The sequence below is a fragment of the Danio rerio genome, chromosome 11, assembly GCF_049306965.1.
Source record: "Danio rerio strain Tuebingen ecotype United States chromosome 11, GRCz12tu, whole genome shotgun sequence".
NCBI classification, from domain to species: Eukaryota; Metazoa; Chordata; class Actinopteri; order Cypriniformes; family Danionidae; genus Danio; species Danio rerio.
This window is the reverse complement of record NC_133186.1, coordinates 44412501-44427009: the sequence shown is the minus strand read 5'-3', so window position 1 is coordinate 44427009 and position 14509 is coordinate 44412501. Positions and strand designations below refer to the sequence as shown.

Here is a 14509-nt window from a genome sequence, read left to right as displayed (position 1 = left end):
CATTTCATTTCAAGCTTATGTCCATGTATAGGTACTGTATGTCCAATATTTCAGGTTCCTAGCATAGAAAACGCCTTTTTCTGAACTCAGAACTTTCATAAAGCCAGCAGTTGTCTATTGTCGGTTTAGTCTTCTAAATATCCAGATGTGATTAAAGATTTATCCCGTCGCTGCGAGCAGGGTTCGAACCTGCGCGGGGAGACCCCATTGGATTTCAAGTCCAACGCCTTAACCACTCGGCCATCGCAGCTGTACATACAAATGTGTCAGCGTGGTGTTTTAAAGGTACAGTGATGTTAATGTTTTGAAGCATAGTTTACATGTCATCATGTTTTCTTGACTTCCTCTTTCTATTTCCTTTGAAAAGCCTCAAGTCATCCTAGTAATTCCCATTCTGAGAGTTTATGATGAAGTTTAAAGAAGTTAACTAGAATGTAATCTGTAGTACTTTTTTTTTAACGTACGTTCCCCTTTAAATGAGTTTCGATTGAAATGCTGGGTGTATATTATATATTTATTAATATACTATAAATATTTAAGTTTTATATGAAACATTTGTTATTTAATCAAATATGATTAGATTCAACCAGTAAAATTACTTTTGTTAAAGATAATAATCTAGTTTGCCTTTGAAAGCTCATGTGATACCTGTTACAGTTTTCAACGCTCACCTTGATCGACCAATCACAACAAGTTGTGATTTGTGTTTACATTTAGATGATGTGACTGCTTTTACTTACTCGCAAACGTAGCATACATACTGTAATTCAGTCAATTTAATAAGATCGCTTTTAATAATACAAATGTATTTAACAGACCAGATGTTATGCAGACATCTGAAGGCGCTTCTGTACGGGGTTTTGTAAATATGAGCCACCGCGCGCCCCCTGACGGACTCTGTTGCCTTTATGAAACAGCAATATAAACCGCCCAATGGCTTCTTTCTGTTGTCAGATGTGCACCTGACAGATGTTGCGAACAATTCCCATCGACAGAGCATTATTTCTCGGCTGTTTTCCCCTTTAAATTAGCGAACTTCCCTCTTGACGGCAAAGGGAGCGCGCACGAGTGAACGCGCATCGGGTCTTCAGATCAAAGAGTGACATGAGTCTGCTTTAATCGGCCTTCACTGGACATTCAGACACTCAGCGGACATTTAAAGGTATGCTTACTATTATCAGACATCTGAATAAATAATATATGAAGATAATATTGGCATAAAATACGATAAACTGTCAACTGAAGCTCAGGTTTTGAGCACATGACAGATCTGATCTGTTAGCAATAAGTTTACAAAGCAACAACATTTGATGCTGCATTATTAATGTAACGACTGACTCGGATGATAACTGAGTTAATAACTCAGCTATTAAGTTAATTCAATGTGACAAAAAAGGGATCGTTCACGTGTAAATATTAATTTATGTATCGTTTCACAGCCTATTTGGCCTTAATATTTACATCAATACCTTGATATATATATATATATATATATATATATATATATATATATATATATATATATATATATATATATATATATATTTATATATATATATATATACAATTAGTGTCTAAAATAGTAAATAATAAGCATTTCAACATATATAAGTGTGTGTGTGTGTGTGAAATTGTATGTTGAGTTACATAATTATGTGATTGGCTGTCCATATCTGTTAATTATATAACGTGAAATATATGTTATAATAAATAGGTTCATCAAAATTATTGTATTCTCATTCTGCTTGATAAAATGCTGAAATAATATTAAACTATATACTTATTAGAGTTTATTAAGTTATATAATATGTGAAATGTATTTACTTTATGATGCTTATCCTTAATGAATGTTACTAATACCACTACTAATAATACTGAGGCAGTAATATATAAAAATTAAGCATATGAAAGTGAATAATAGCAAACATTTTACATTTATATTGTATTATAATGTTGCTTACAACTAAATTTTAATTGATAATTAGGGCCAGACAGAATCTGCAGACTTTTTTGTTTTTATTTCTGCACAGAATTTATGATTTTGGAAGAATTACAACTAAAAGCTTAATATATTAAACAAAAATAATAATATTTAAATTTTATTTGATGTTTACAATGGAAATTTAATTAGATCCACTTAATAAACAAAGTCTCTCATAGGCTTAAAATAGATCTACTAAAAGACAGAAAATATTACTTTACAAACTGTATTGTAAATTAATCACATGAACACAATAATATTGCTGAAATTATTATAAATTTCCCCCAATTCTTTTTTATTATATTTTAACATGTACACACACATTTCCATGTGTCAGATTTAACATAAACCAACAAATGAACAAACAAAACAAAAGGCTTCTCAGTATTTTACATCAGAATACAATATCACCTCCGTTATTGATCTACTAGTAAAACATTTTCAAATCCACCACCTTTTAAAAAACACCCTAAAAGGTCCACAAACTCTATCAAAAATATGTATTTATTATTTATTAATTTCTTATAAGTTATTTTTCCCATTGCCATGTCTTTCAGCCGACAGCCTATATTTGGTGCACATATACTTTTCCAATTTAAAGAAATAAGCTGTTTCGCTTGTAGAATACATCTATTCATAAATATATGCTCCGTCATTTCTAACTTGATCTCCTTGGGATGTAAATGAAAATTAAAATAATTAAAGGAGACATTGGCATATTAACTCAAGAATATTTTCTATAATTTCTTTCACACCTTCCCAAAAGTTGTGTATTCCTTTACATTCCCATAAGGTTGAAGTCAGAATTATTAGCCCCCCTGTTTATTTTTTTCCCTCAAATTTCTGTTTAATGGAGGGAATATTGTTTCAGCACATTTCTAAGCATTATAGTTTTAGAAACCTATTTCTAATAACTGATTTATTTTATCTTTGTCATGATGACAGTAAATAATATTTGACTAGATATTTTTCAGACACTTCTATACAGCTTAAAGTGACATTTAAAGGCTTAACTAAGTTAATTAGAGTAACTAGGCAGGTTAGGGTAATTAGGCAAGTTATTGTATAATGATGGTTTGTTCTGTAGACTATCGAGAAAAAATATAGCTTAAAGGGGCTGATAATTTTGTCTATAAAATGGTTTTTAAAAAATTTAAAACTGCTTTTATTCTAGCCGAAATAAAACAAATAAGACTTTCTCCAGAGGAAAAAATATTATCAGACATACTGTGAAAATTTCCTTGCTCTGTTAAACATCATTTGGGAAATATTAAAAAAAGACAAAAAAAAAATCAAAAGGGGGCTAATAATTCTGACTTCAACTGTAAACAGTGATACATCGTTCCTGCTGAAATTAATTTTAAAGCTAAATAAATATTAATTTACAGACAGGTAAATATATATTCCGCGTGGGACTACTAATCATTAATATGTGTGTTTTAAGTTACACCTAAGATGACTTATATTAATTAAATATTTATATAAGTATTATGTAATTACTGTTTTGAATAATTTTTCATATATAATGATAATAATAATATATTACCTAAAATAATAAAAATATGTGTTTGTATTTGTTTATTTTTCTTTTGCTAATAGATGGTGCTGGTTTTGTTTCCCCCTAGGAATATCTTGTGGATATGCTTCGCTAATATCATTTGTTATACTCTATTAGAATCAGTCTTGCATGAGGTCATCATCTGAATCTTGTCTTCTGAATGTGGTGTTATTGAACAGGATGGATCTGGACGTCCTGAACATGTTCTTGATTGCCGGCGGGACTCTGGCGATCCCCATCCTGGCGTTCGTAGCCTCGTTCCTGCTCTGGCCGGCCACGCTTATTAAAGTTTATCACTGGTAAGAGCTGCAAAATCATCTTAGCCTGTCCTCAGAGATTATTAAAGCTCATTTGTGCGGACTGTCTGTAGGGAAAACATGTGTTCGGATGACCTGGACTGCTCCGTACTGGCAAGATCGCTTCAGCTTCTGAACGCTTGTTGTTTGTTTTCCGTTAAACAAGAACATTCACACTATATATTAAAAGCTTTATCAGTGCTCACAGCTGGACAAACCACACACTCTCTTCCACATGATAAAGATCAATGGTGTGGTTTATGTGCTATTAGCTGCGCTAAACACATCAGATATTAGAACATTTCCCAGAAACATATGCGTGTTAGTGCAAAAATCAACACTGTAGTGCAATAGGTGTTAAGAGGTAACAGCTATAGGGGTTTTGTCTTATTATGAATTTGTTTTTGGCTACTGTTATGTTTTAGATTCATTTATTCATTCATATTAGTCCCTTATTTATCAGAGAATGAACAGCAGAATGAACCACCAACTATTCCAGCATATGTTTTACACAGCGCATGCCCTTCCAGTACTGGGAAACACCCATACACTCTTATTCACACTCATACACTACGGCCAATTTAGCGTACCCAATTCACCTATAGTGCATGTGTTTGGACTGTGGGGGAAACCGGAGCACCCGGAGGAAACCCACGCAGACACGGGGAGAGCATGCAAACTCCACACAGAAATGCCAATTGACCTAGCTGGGACTCGAACCAGTGACTTTCTTGTTGTGAGGTGACAGTGCTGACCACTAAGCCACCGTTCCGTTTTATATTCTTATTTAAAATCAGAGGAGGCCCCTTCCTTCCAAGAATGGGCAGTAGAACTTGCTAGAGTGGCCGCATTTGAAAAAATGTCTTATAAGCAAATGGACAAGCTAAACCTATTGACCTTTTTCTTGGAACGCAAAATTACCTATGATGCTTTGCGTTTATGCGCAAGGAGAATGCGAAGAACTTCCGGTCGGCAGCTGATGCTTGTAAACAGTCACATTTGGACAGCTTTGAAATGATAGTTTTAATCTATTTTACCTGCTTTTATCCTCTTTGAACTAATACTGTTGTCCATCAGCAGCATCTCCTGGACTGATCATTTGAAGAAATGCGATCTAATAGGATGGAAAACAGCTGCTGTGAGGCGTTTTCCCGTCGTTGTCAGACGGCATCTTCTGCAGTTTAAATGAAGCCTCGTCATCGCTAAAGTCAACATTTTCTCTTTATTTCAAATATATAACCAACCCAAACTAATGTAATTCACCAAAATGTTTGACACACACACGTAGCCTGTACTGTGCCACTGACACACTGATTTAATAACTGTGACAAAGTGGAAAAATAGGCTAGTGTCATTTCAAAATGACCGAAAAACACAAACCGTGGTGAAAACAACACATGAAATAAAACACAAACGGCTCGCGATCAGAATGAACAGCAAATCAGCAGCAGAGGATCAATAACAGACTTTTAGTGGTCATTTTTGTAAATTGCACGACTTTCATACCTGTTAAGTTTCATGCAGTACTCTGGTTTGCTCTCTCTCTCTCTCTCTCTCTCTCTCTCTCTCTCTCTTTCTCTCATTTCACATTTTAGGTGCTTTATTGGCATGACAAATAACTGTACATTCGTATTGCCAAAGCAGTGCAGCGTCGCTGCGTACAGACAAGACAGTGCAAAAAGGGCAGTAGTGCAAACAAATATGAACATGAAATATAATATAGAAATAAAGAAAAGAAATGTAAAAAAAATAAAAATAGATTAATAAAAATAACAATACATCAGTAAAACTAAAAATATTAATCAAAATAAAAATAGATTAATGGTAATTTGTGAAACAGGATAAAAGTGGTGACAATAATATAAACAGTAAGTCCACGAGTAAAGCCTGATTTATACTTCTGCGTCAAACACCGGCGTATGCTACGGCGCTGACGCATAGCCCTTCGCCGTGGCCATCGCCGTCACTGACGTGCACCTCTCAATAAATGTAACTACACGTCGCAACGACGCGTAGCATAAGCTCTGTGATTGGTCGGCTTGGTAGCGCTGACGAGTCTGGGCGGGACCGAGAGGCGCGCGAATGGCGCGACGCCGCGCGAGCGATTGTTTACAAGTGTGGAGTCCCGTGAAGGAGCTCCGGATGGAAAGTTTTGTTATGTGTTTACCTCATAGTTAAAGTTGTTGCACGTCCGCCGGTTCCTGCCTCAAAATGAGCGAGTTTGAGCCACTTGTACATCCCGGAAGTGTTCAGGAAATGCAAAAAAGTAGCGAAGAAACTCGACACAGAGGAACATTTACACCTCACTGCCAACTAGCGTTTCGGAAGTGTTAATGCAGACCGGCAGAGACAGCGCGCAGAAGTATAAATGCACAGCCACGCGCGTTGCCTGCGCCGTGGGTTACGCCGGTCACTTGACGCAGAAGTATAAATCAGGCTTAAGTCTCTCTCTCACTCTCTCTCTCTGTGTGTGTGTTAAAGAGCCGCTGAGCTAACAGCTGACAGGCCGGGAACGCATACACGCACTGTATTTCTGACGGCAGACACGTGAACTAGGAGAACGTTTTTCTCGTATTTCTGACGCGCTTGAACCACATGTGACAGATTATAACGGCTTTATCAGACACATTTCTAAGTTGTGTGTCACAAAAACACTCTGTTATCCATTAAAAACGTCATTGAAACCCATTTTCGGAGCGCCAATTACCAGTTGTACACGCTGTAAACGGAAGTTTTTAGCATTCTACCGGAAGACGCTGGTCACTATGGCGCCCTCCATGCAGCAGCCATGAAAAAGATCTATACTTTAAAAAATGGTCCAAGTGCTTCAACTGTTTGGAAATGGAATAGTAATAAATGTATGAGAAATATACTGATGTTGACAGTGTAAATTTGATATGTTATTGACTGAACTTACCCATTCATTTATTTTATTGTAATTTTATAGTATTTTATTTGAATTGTTTTCTTCATTATATAAGATAGAGGCCTTAATTGTGTTTAATGATAGCCAAGCCGGGAGCTTACAGTTGTAGTTAGGGATTAGTTTGGGGTGGGTCTGTTAATAAGGCAAAATGTTGATTCTTTTCAGAGTTGTATTCTGTATTCCATGCTGAACCATGCCTGAGAATCAATAAAACTGTTAATCACTATATTCTTATTTAAAATGAATTCTTCATATTTCACTTTTCATACTTTACATACATTTTTATTTTTAATATTTGTTTTTGAACATACGAATATGGTTGTTATTATTGTTTATTGCCGTTTTAGTTGATTTAGGAAAAGTAATACATTTTTAAAGTATACTTTTTTTAAAACATCAAAGTCTTAAAAGTAATAAAAATGCAGGAAAATAAATGTCTATTCAGTAAAAAAAATGTAAAATTAAAAATGTTTATTTATAAAATATAAAATATAAAAAATATATAATAAATATAAGATACATTTTAAGTATGAAAAAACTTCTTTATTAAATGTATTTAAAGTTAAAAACTTTTTTGTTTTAATTATAAACAAAACTAAAAGTTTATATATATATATAATTGAAATTCAATCATTTACCAGACATGGGTTGCGGCTGGAAGGGCATCCGCTGCGTAAAAACTTGCTGGATAAGTCGGCGGTTCATTCCGCTGTGGCGAACCCGGATAAATAAAGGGACTAAGCTGAAATGAATGAAATTGAATTATTTGTTTTGCAGTGCAGATTACACTGAAAAAAATTTGTGTCTGCAAAATTGAAGCAAACAATTTAAATATGTTGTTTAACTTGATTTATTTGTTTAAATTCAGCCCAAATAAATTGTTTACGACCACTATGCTTAAAAAATTAAGTAAATCCAAGGAATCACCTTTGAAACATTTTTTAAGTGTAGATATATCCAAATCCATCAATATTTAGTATTCATTAAAAGAATCCTAAAATACTAAGTAAATGGGCTCTCTGCACAGCTAGTGTTGTTCAGCCAATGAGGAACTTCCGGTGAAAGCTTAATGTGACTATTTTCATAAGGTTTCTTTTACAGCATCGATGTTGTAATGTAATTAAAATACATTGAGTTAAATAGACTTCAGCATTCATTTAGTTGTTCAAGCGTAAAACGAGATGAAAGACCATTTAACTACTGTCAGGATCAGCAGGCGAGCACAGAAACTCCACTGAAAATACTGGAGTAAAGTAAACTGTCATATTTTAAAGACATGACAGGGGAAAATGGAATTTAATGCAGTGCTTCTTGTCCAGTCTTATACCCTCATATCGTATATCAGTCAGGCAGTGAAGATCGCTGATTTTTAAAGAAAGACCTTAAATGTGGCAGTTTTATAATGGCACAACAGTTCAGCGGAAGCGCTAAGGCTGACTGTCTGAAATTTAAAGTCGGTGTGCATATTGCCCATTACAACGTACATACAGCTGAAGTCAGAATTATTAGCCCCCATGTTTATTTTTTTTCCCCAAATTCTGTTTAATGGAGAGAAAAGTTTTTCAACACATTTCTAAACATAATAGTTTTAATAACTCATCTCTAATAACTGATTTATTTGATCTTTGCCATGATGACAGTAAATAATATTAGACTAGATATTTTTCAAGAAACATCTATACAGCTTAAAGTGACATTTAAAGGCTTAACTAGGTTAATTAGGTTAGGGTCATTAGGCAAGATATTGTATAACGATGGTTTGTTCTTTAGACTATCGAAAAAAAAAATAGCTTAAAGGGATTAATAATATTGACCTTAAAATGGAGTTTAAAAAATTAAAATGGAGTTTAAAAAATTAAAAACTGCTTTTAATCTAGCCGAAATAAATCAAATAAGACTTTCTCCAGAAGAAAAAATATTATCAGACATACTGTGAAAATTTCCCTGCTCCGTTAAACATAATTTGGGAAATATTAAATAATAATAATAATTCAAAGGGTGGCTAATAATTCTGACTTCAACTGGATGTGCACTAGAAAATACAAAAAAGAAGCAAAAATCAGAAAACAAAATACAAATGCTAAGAAAATATATATTTTTCTGCAGTGTTTGTCAGTGGTTTCCACAATCTAAAAGCTTATCTTTCAGCGATCGTTCCTGCTTTCTCAGGTTTGCATTATTTAACGAATCTCTTATCTGCTTACAGTGATAAAGGCGTTTGGTTTATGCCACTGATCTGGGTAAAGGGTCAGTCATTAAACAGAACTCACGTTTACGGTCATGTACACATCTACAAGGTGCAGTGATTTACAGTACAGTAGCTTTATTCTGAATAATGCATGACGTTTTTGTGCATTCAGGAGGCTTTGTGCGTGCGTATGCATTAGCGGAGCGCTGCATTAGTTGCTGATGACGGTCCAATCTTACGCAAGCTGCCCAGTAGACTTTGCTTCTCGTAATATCTGGAGGCAAACTTTGCTCTACATGACGTGGTCATCAAAACCGCTGGGCTGGACGGACTGACCGCGTTCTTCAATGTCACGTCTGGACCGTTAGGAGCTCATGAAAGGGTTTTCTGACTCTTTGAGTGTATTTCTTGTTGCTAAAATAGGGCTGATTTGTGATTTAGACATCATTCATTCATTTTCCTTAAGCCTTGTTTTTTATGCAGTGGATGCCCTTTCAGCTCGAGCCTCAGCTGGGTCAGTTGGTGTTTCTGTGTGGAGTTTGCATGTTCTTCCATTGTTGGCGTGGGTTTCCCCAACAAGTCCAAACACATGCACTATAGGGGAATTGGGTAGGCTAAATTGTCCATAGTGTATGAGTGTGAATGAATGTGATGTTTCCTAGTGATGGATTGCACCTGGAAGGGCATCCGCTGCGTAAAACATATGCTGAATAAGTTGGCGGTTCATTCCACTGTTGCGACCATGGATTAATAAAGGGACTAAGCTAAAAAAAAAAATTAATGAATGAATGCCCTTCCAGCTGCAACCCAATATTGGGAAACAACCGCACATTCCCACATTCTTACATTCACACTCATACACTCTGGCCAATCTAGTTCATCCAATTCAGCATGGGGAGAACATGCAAACTCCACACAGAAACGCCAACTGGCCAAGCCAGGACTTGAACCAGCGACTTTCTTGCTGTGCGGGAACAGTGCTAACCACTGAGCTACCAAGCCGTCCCTAATTTAGACATCAATAATATCTGAAATGTTCTTGGTTACTTATTAAATTATTAAATAGGCTCCTCTAGAGCAGTGGTCCTCCAAACAGTAAGCCCAGTAAAGCAGCTACAGTTCTGCACAGTTCAAAAACGTGGCAGATTAATTCCTATTATTAAGAGCATTTATTATTGTCTGCCACTTTAAACATGAATAGTCTGAACGTTAACACTGTACTGTGCTTATATGTAAAAAAAAAAAAAACTAAAAACGTCAGCATTTAAATTAAAATGTGCTTAAGGTAAAAAAAAAAGTGCTGTACTTAAATGTGAAGTATTAACATATCGTAGCCAATTCATCAACACCTGAAAATGTTGCCTGGACCTCAGAAATATAGGCCATATAATGAATATTATTATATTCATATTCATATATAAGTCATTTTTGATAAATTTAGAAATATATGTAGCATTTATTCATTTTCTTGTTGGCTTAGTCCCTATATTAATCCGGGGTCGCCACAGCGGAATGAACCGCCAACTTATCCAGCAAGTTTTTACGCAGCGGATGCCCTTCCAGCCGCAACCCATCTCTGGGAAACATCCACACACACACTACAGACAATTTAGCCTACCCAATTCACCTGTACCACATGTCTTCGAACTGTGGGGGAAACCGGAGCACCCTGAGGAAACCCACGCGAAGGCAGGGAGAACATGCAAACTCCACACAGAAACGCCAACTGAGCCGAGGTTCGAACCAGCGACCTTCTTGCTGTGAGGCGACAGCACTACCTACTGCGCCACTGCCTCGCCATGTAGCATTTACATGTCACCACGTACCACTAATTACACGTACCACAGTTTGAGAACCACTGCCCTAGAGTAATTTAGAGTTAAACAGTTACATTTGTACCTTCTTTTAATTCATTCAGCTGATCTCCGGGTCTGGTGGGAACACTTTAAGCTTAGCTTAGCACAGATCATTGAATCGGATTAGACCGTTAGCATCTCACAGATTTCCTCTAGGGGAGTTGTAAAAATGTACAAAAGTTTTTTGCAGTTCGTAATGTAGCTATCCTGCAGTGGAAATAGTCTGCTAAGTTGTTCATCAAAAAGGTTATTTATGAAATATGGTGTTATTTATTTGAAATGTTTTTTTTTATACACACACTTTTGAAGTTGTAAGGTTTTAAACAAAATTAAAAACTCCTCTTTGACTCAAGTTTAAAGAATTAAGAACATTCAATATCTATTGTATCTGTGCTGATTTCTGGATTTTTAGTATTTCAGTATTAAATTACTTATTGAGTTACTAAGTTACTATTCTGACAAAGTAATTAGAAACATAATTTTAATACAGTTGTAATTTCTGCAGGGAAAATAAGTATTGAACACGTCACTATTTTTCTCAGAAAACATATTTCTAAAGGTGCTGCTGACTTGAAGTTTCCCCCTGATGTTGAAAAACCCAAAGAAATCCATATAAGCAAAGAAAACAAGTTTAATGACACATGGAAGAAGTATTGAACACATGATGAAAGGGAGGTGTAGTTCGGCAGGGAAAGCCCAGACAGCAGCTGAAATCTCTCAGTAGTTCTTCAACACCCCTCTGATCTTCCTCAGTGCAAATGAATATCAGCTGCTTCAGTTCGACATCCACATTAGTAGATGATGAAGATGAATCCAGGGTGGACATTTCAGCAAGACAATGGTCAAAACACAACCAAGGAGACTCTCAAATGCTTTCAGAGAAAGAAAATCAAGCTGTAGAATGGCCCAGCCAATCACCTGAGCTGAATCCGATAGAAAATACAAAATAAAGCTCAAATTTGATAGACGAGACCCACAGAAGCATCAAGATTTTTACAATCAAGCCTCTGTTGTAATGTGTGTGTGTCGTTGATGTGTTGGGCAGGTATTGGCGCAGACGGCTGGGGATGCAGGTGGATTATGCTGAATATGAAGGTTATCGATTCTGTTACTCTCACAGAGGAAATCCAGGCTTTCGTCCATCTGTTTTAATGCTGCACGGCTTTTCTGCACACAAAGACATGTGGCTCGGGGTGGTGAAGGCAAGTAACATACACTTCACAACTCAAATACAGTCATGGGATTAACTGTTTCACCAACAACACATCTCAAGACCCAAGCTGTGAAAAAGTTGTCAGAATGCATTAACGTAAGAGGTTAATGCAACTCTCATAAAGGATTATGATTTATGGAAATATATGCAAATTACATATATGACATTTATTTAACTTTATTTCAGAGTAAAGGATAATATTTTTTCAACCATTGGATTTACAAATATGTACATGTACGCTCAATTATATTAACTATAATGTTATATATGTGTTAATATATGCCATTTATATACACTACCTGACAAAATTTTTGCGGTCGATCGTAGTTGTAAGCGCAACAAATAATAACTTGACTTCTAGTTGATCATTTGGAAAAGTGTTAGAAGGTCAATTTTTCTGATGAATCATCTGTTGAGCTGCATCCCAATCATCACAAATACTGCTTAAGAGCTATTGGAACCCACATGGACCCAAGATTCTTACAGAGATCAGTCAAGTTTGGTGAAGAAAAAATCATGGTTTGGCGTTACATTTAGTATGTGCGAGAGATCTGCAACATCAACAGCCTGAAGTATCAAGACATTTGTGCAAACCACAGGAGAGGGCAATTCTTCAGCAGGATAGCGCTCCTTCTCATACTTCAGCCTCCATATCACAGTTCCTGAAAGCAAAGAAGGTTAAGGTGCTCCAGGATTGGCCAGCCCAGTCACCAGACATGAACATTATTGAGCATGTCTGGGGTAAGATGAAGGAGGAGGCATTGAAGATGAATCCAAAGACTCTTGATGAGCTCTGGGAGTCCTGCAGGAACGCTTTCTTCGCCATTCCAGATGACTTTATTAATCAGTGATTTGAGTCATGTCAGAGATGTATGGATGCAGTCCTCCAAGCTCATGATGGAGTCAGACACAATATTCATTCTGTCTCCACTGCAGCAGGACTTTATATTCTATACTGGACATTATTTCTGTTCAGTCACAAGACTTTTGTCTAAGCAAATTCAAACCTCACTGTCCTAATTAAATCGTTAAAAATCAAGGCATGATCATATTTCATATTGGTCAAATAATCTAGAGGCCTTTGCCTTTCATATAACCCCCTTCTGATACCAAATAATAAACTAGAATTCAAGTTATTATTTGTTGTTTCTAAAATTTGGATAGGCGACAAGACTTTTGACAGGGAGTGTATTTCCAATTTATATATAATTATATCTAATATATATATATATATATATATATATATATATATATATATATATATATATATATATAGTTTCAATGATATATGAAAAAATATATGAAATAGCCATTTTTGCAATATTTTAAAATATATGTTGCTAATATGATATGTATTTATATGTTTTTTTATATTTATATGTGAAAATTATGTACAAATGTGGTTTGTCATATATGTAATCTTGCATCTATTTCCATGTATCAGATTTCTATCTGGGATGTATTGAAATTAAAACCCAAGAGTGTTTTTAAACCTTTATTTAAGTGTATTTCATTTAAATCATTTCAAATGAAAGGAATGATGTCTGATTGTGCTTGTTTTTCTTGTGTAGTTTCTCCCTAAAAATGTGCACTTGATATGTGTGGACATGCCGGGACATGAAGGTACATCACGCACCAGCGCTGTGGATTATTCCATAGAGGGCCAAGTCAAACGCATTAATCAGGTGGGGTTTGCTGAAATTGCCTGGAAAAAAGTGTTAGTTCAATTCAGTGATTAATTGACTGTAAAAAGTAATACTTATGAATATACAAATAAAAGCAAACGAAAACAAACGAAAACAAGTGGGATTTTATGAAATAAAAAATATTAGTAAAAATTTCTGCTTTTTGATTAAAGCTGGAATTAAATTTATTATTGTTTTATTGTAGGTTACATAGTTTAATATACATAAAAATTATAATAAAAAAACACACATCAAGCCATGAGAACCGAACCGAAAACTCTGTAAAAAAAAAATGGGGTATGTATTGAACCGTAGGATAACTGTATCGTTGCATCCCTAATTTTTATATATATATAAGTAAGGTCTGACTCTGCTATATATATATATATCTATATGTGGTGTTGATATATATGTATATATATGGTGATGATATATATGTGTGTGTGTTTGTGTGTATGTGATAAGTATTATCTTTTAATATTGAGTATGTAATGAATTATTAATTAATTCATTCATTTTCTTGTCGGCTTAGACCCTTTATTAATCCGGGGTCACCACAGCAGAATGAACCACCAACTTATCTATCAAGTTTTTTACGCAGCGAATGCCTTTCCAGCTGCAACCCATCTCTGGGAAACATCCACAAACACATTCACGCACACACTCATACACTACGGACAATTTAACCTACCCAATTCACCTGTACCGCATGTCTTTGGACTGTGGGGGAAACCGGAGCACCCGGAGGAAACGCGAAGGCAGGGAGAACATGCAAACTCCACACAGAAACGCCAACTGAGCCAAGT

The 14509-nt window shown here is 35.5% G+C and overlaps 2 protein-coding genes and 1 non-coding gene across 4 annotated transcripts in view; 2 read left to right on the top strand and 1 right to left on the bottom strand.

Annotated features, from left to right (window-relative positions):
* The window catches only part of flnba (filamin B a), a 750037-nt gene that overhangs the window by 196004 nt on the left and 539524 nt on the right, over nt 1-14509 (top strand). The window lies entirely within an intron of this gene.
* On the bottom strand, nt 169-250 carry trnas-uga (transfer RNA serine (anticodon UGA)). The gene has a single exon. It is a non-coding gene; the product is annotated as a tRNA-Ser (tRNA).
* abhd6a (abhydrolase domain containing 6, acylglycerol lipase a) overlaps nt 1079-14509 on the top strand; it is a 24561-nt gene continuing 11130 nt past the window's right edge. For both annotated transcript variants that reach the window (XR_012387361.1, XM_001339444.7), the window contains exons 1-4: nt 1079-1162; nt 3719-3838; nt 11851-12007; nt 13590-13703. Coding sequence is in view for 1 of the 2 variants with exons in the window: in XM_001339444.7 (XP_001339480.1) it covers nt 3720-3838; nt 11851-12007; nt 13590-13703 (390 nt within the window). In the remaining variant the exon portion in view is untranslated. The remainder of the gene's footprint in view (nt 1163-3718; nt 3839-11850; nt 12008-13589; nt 13704-14509) is intronic.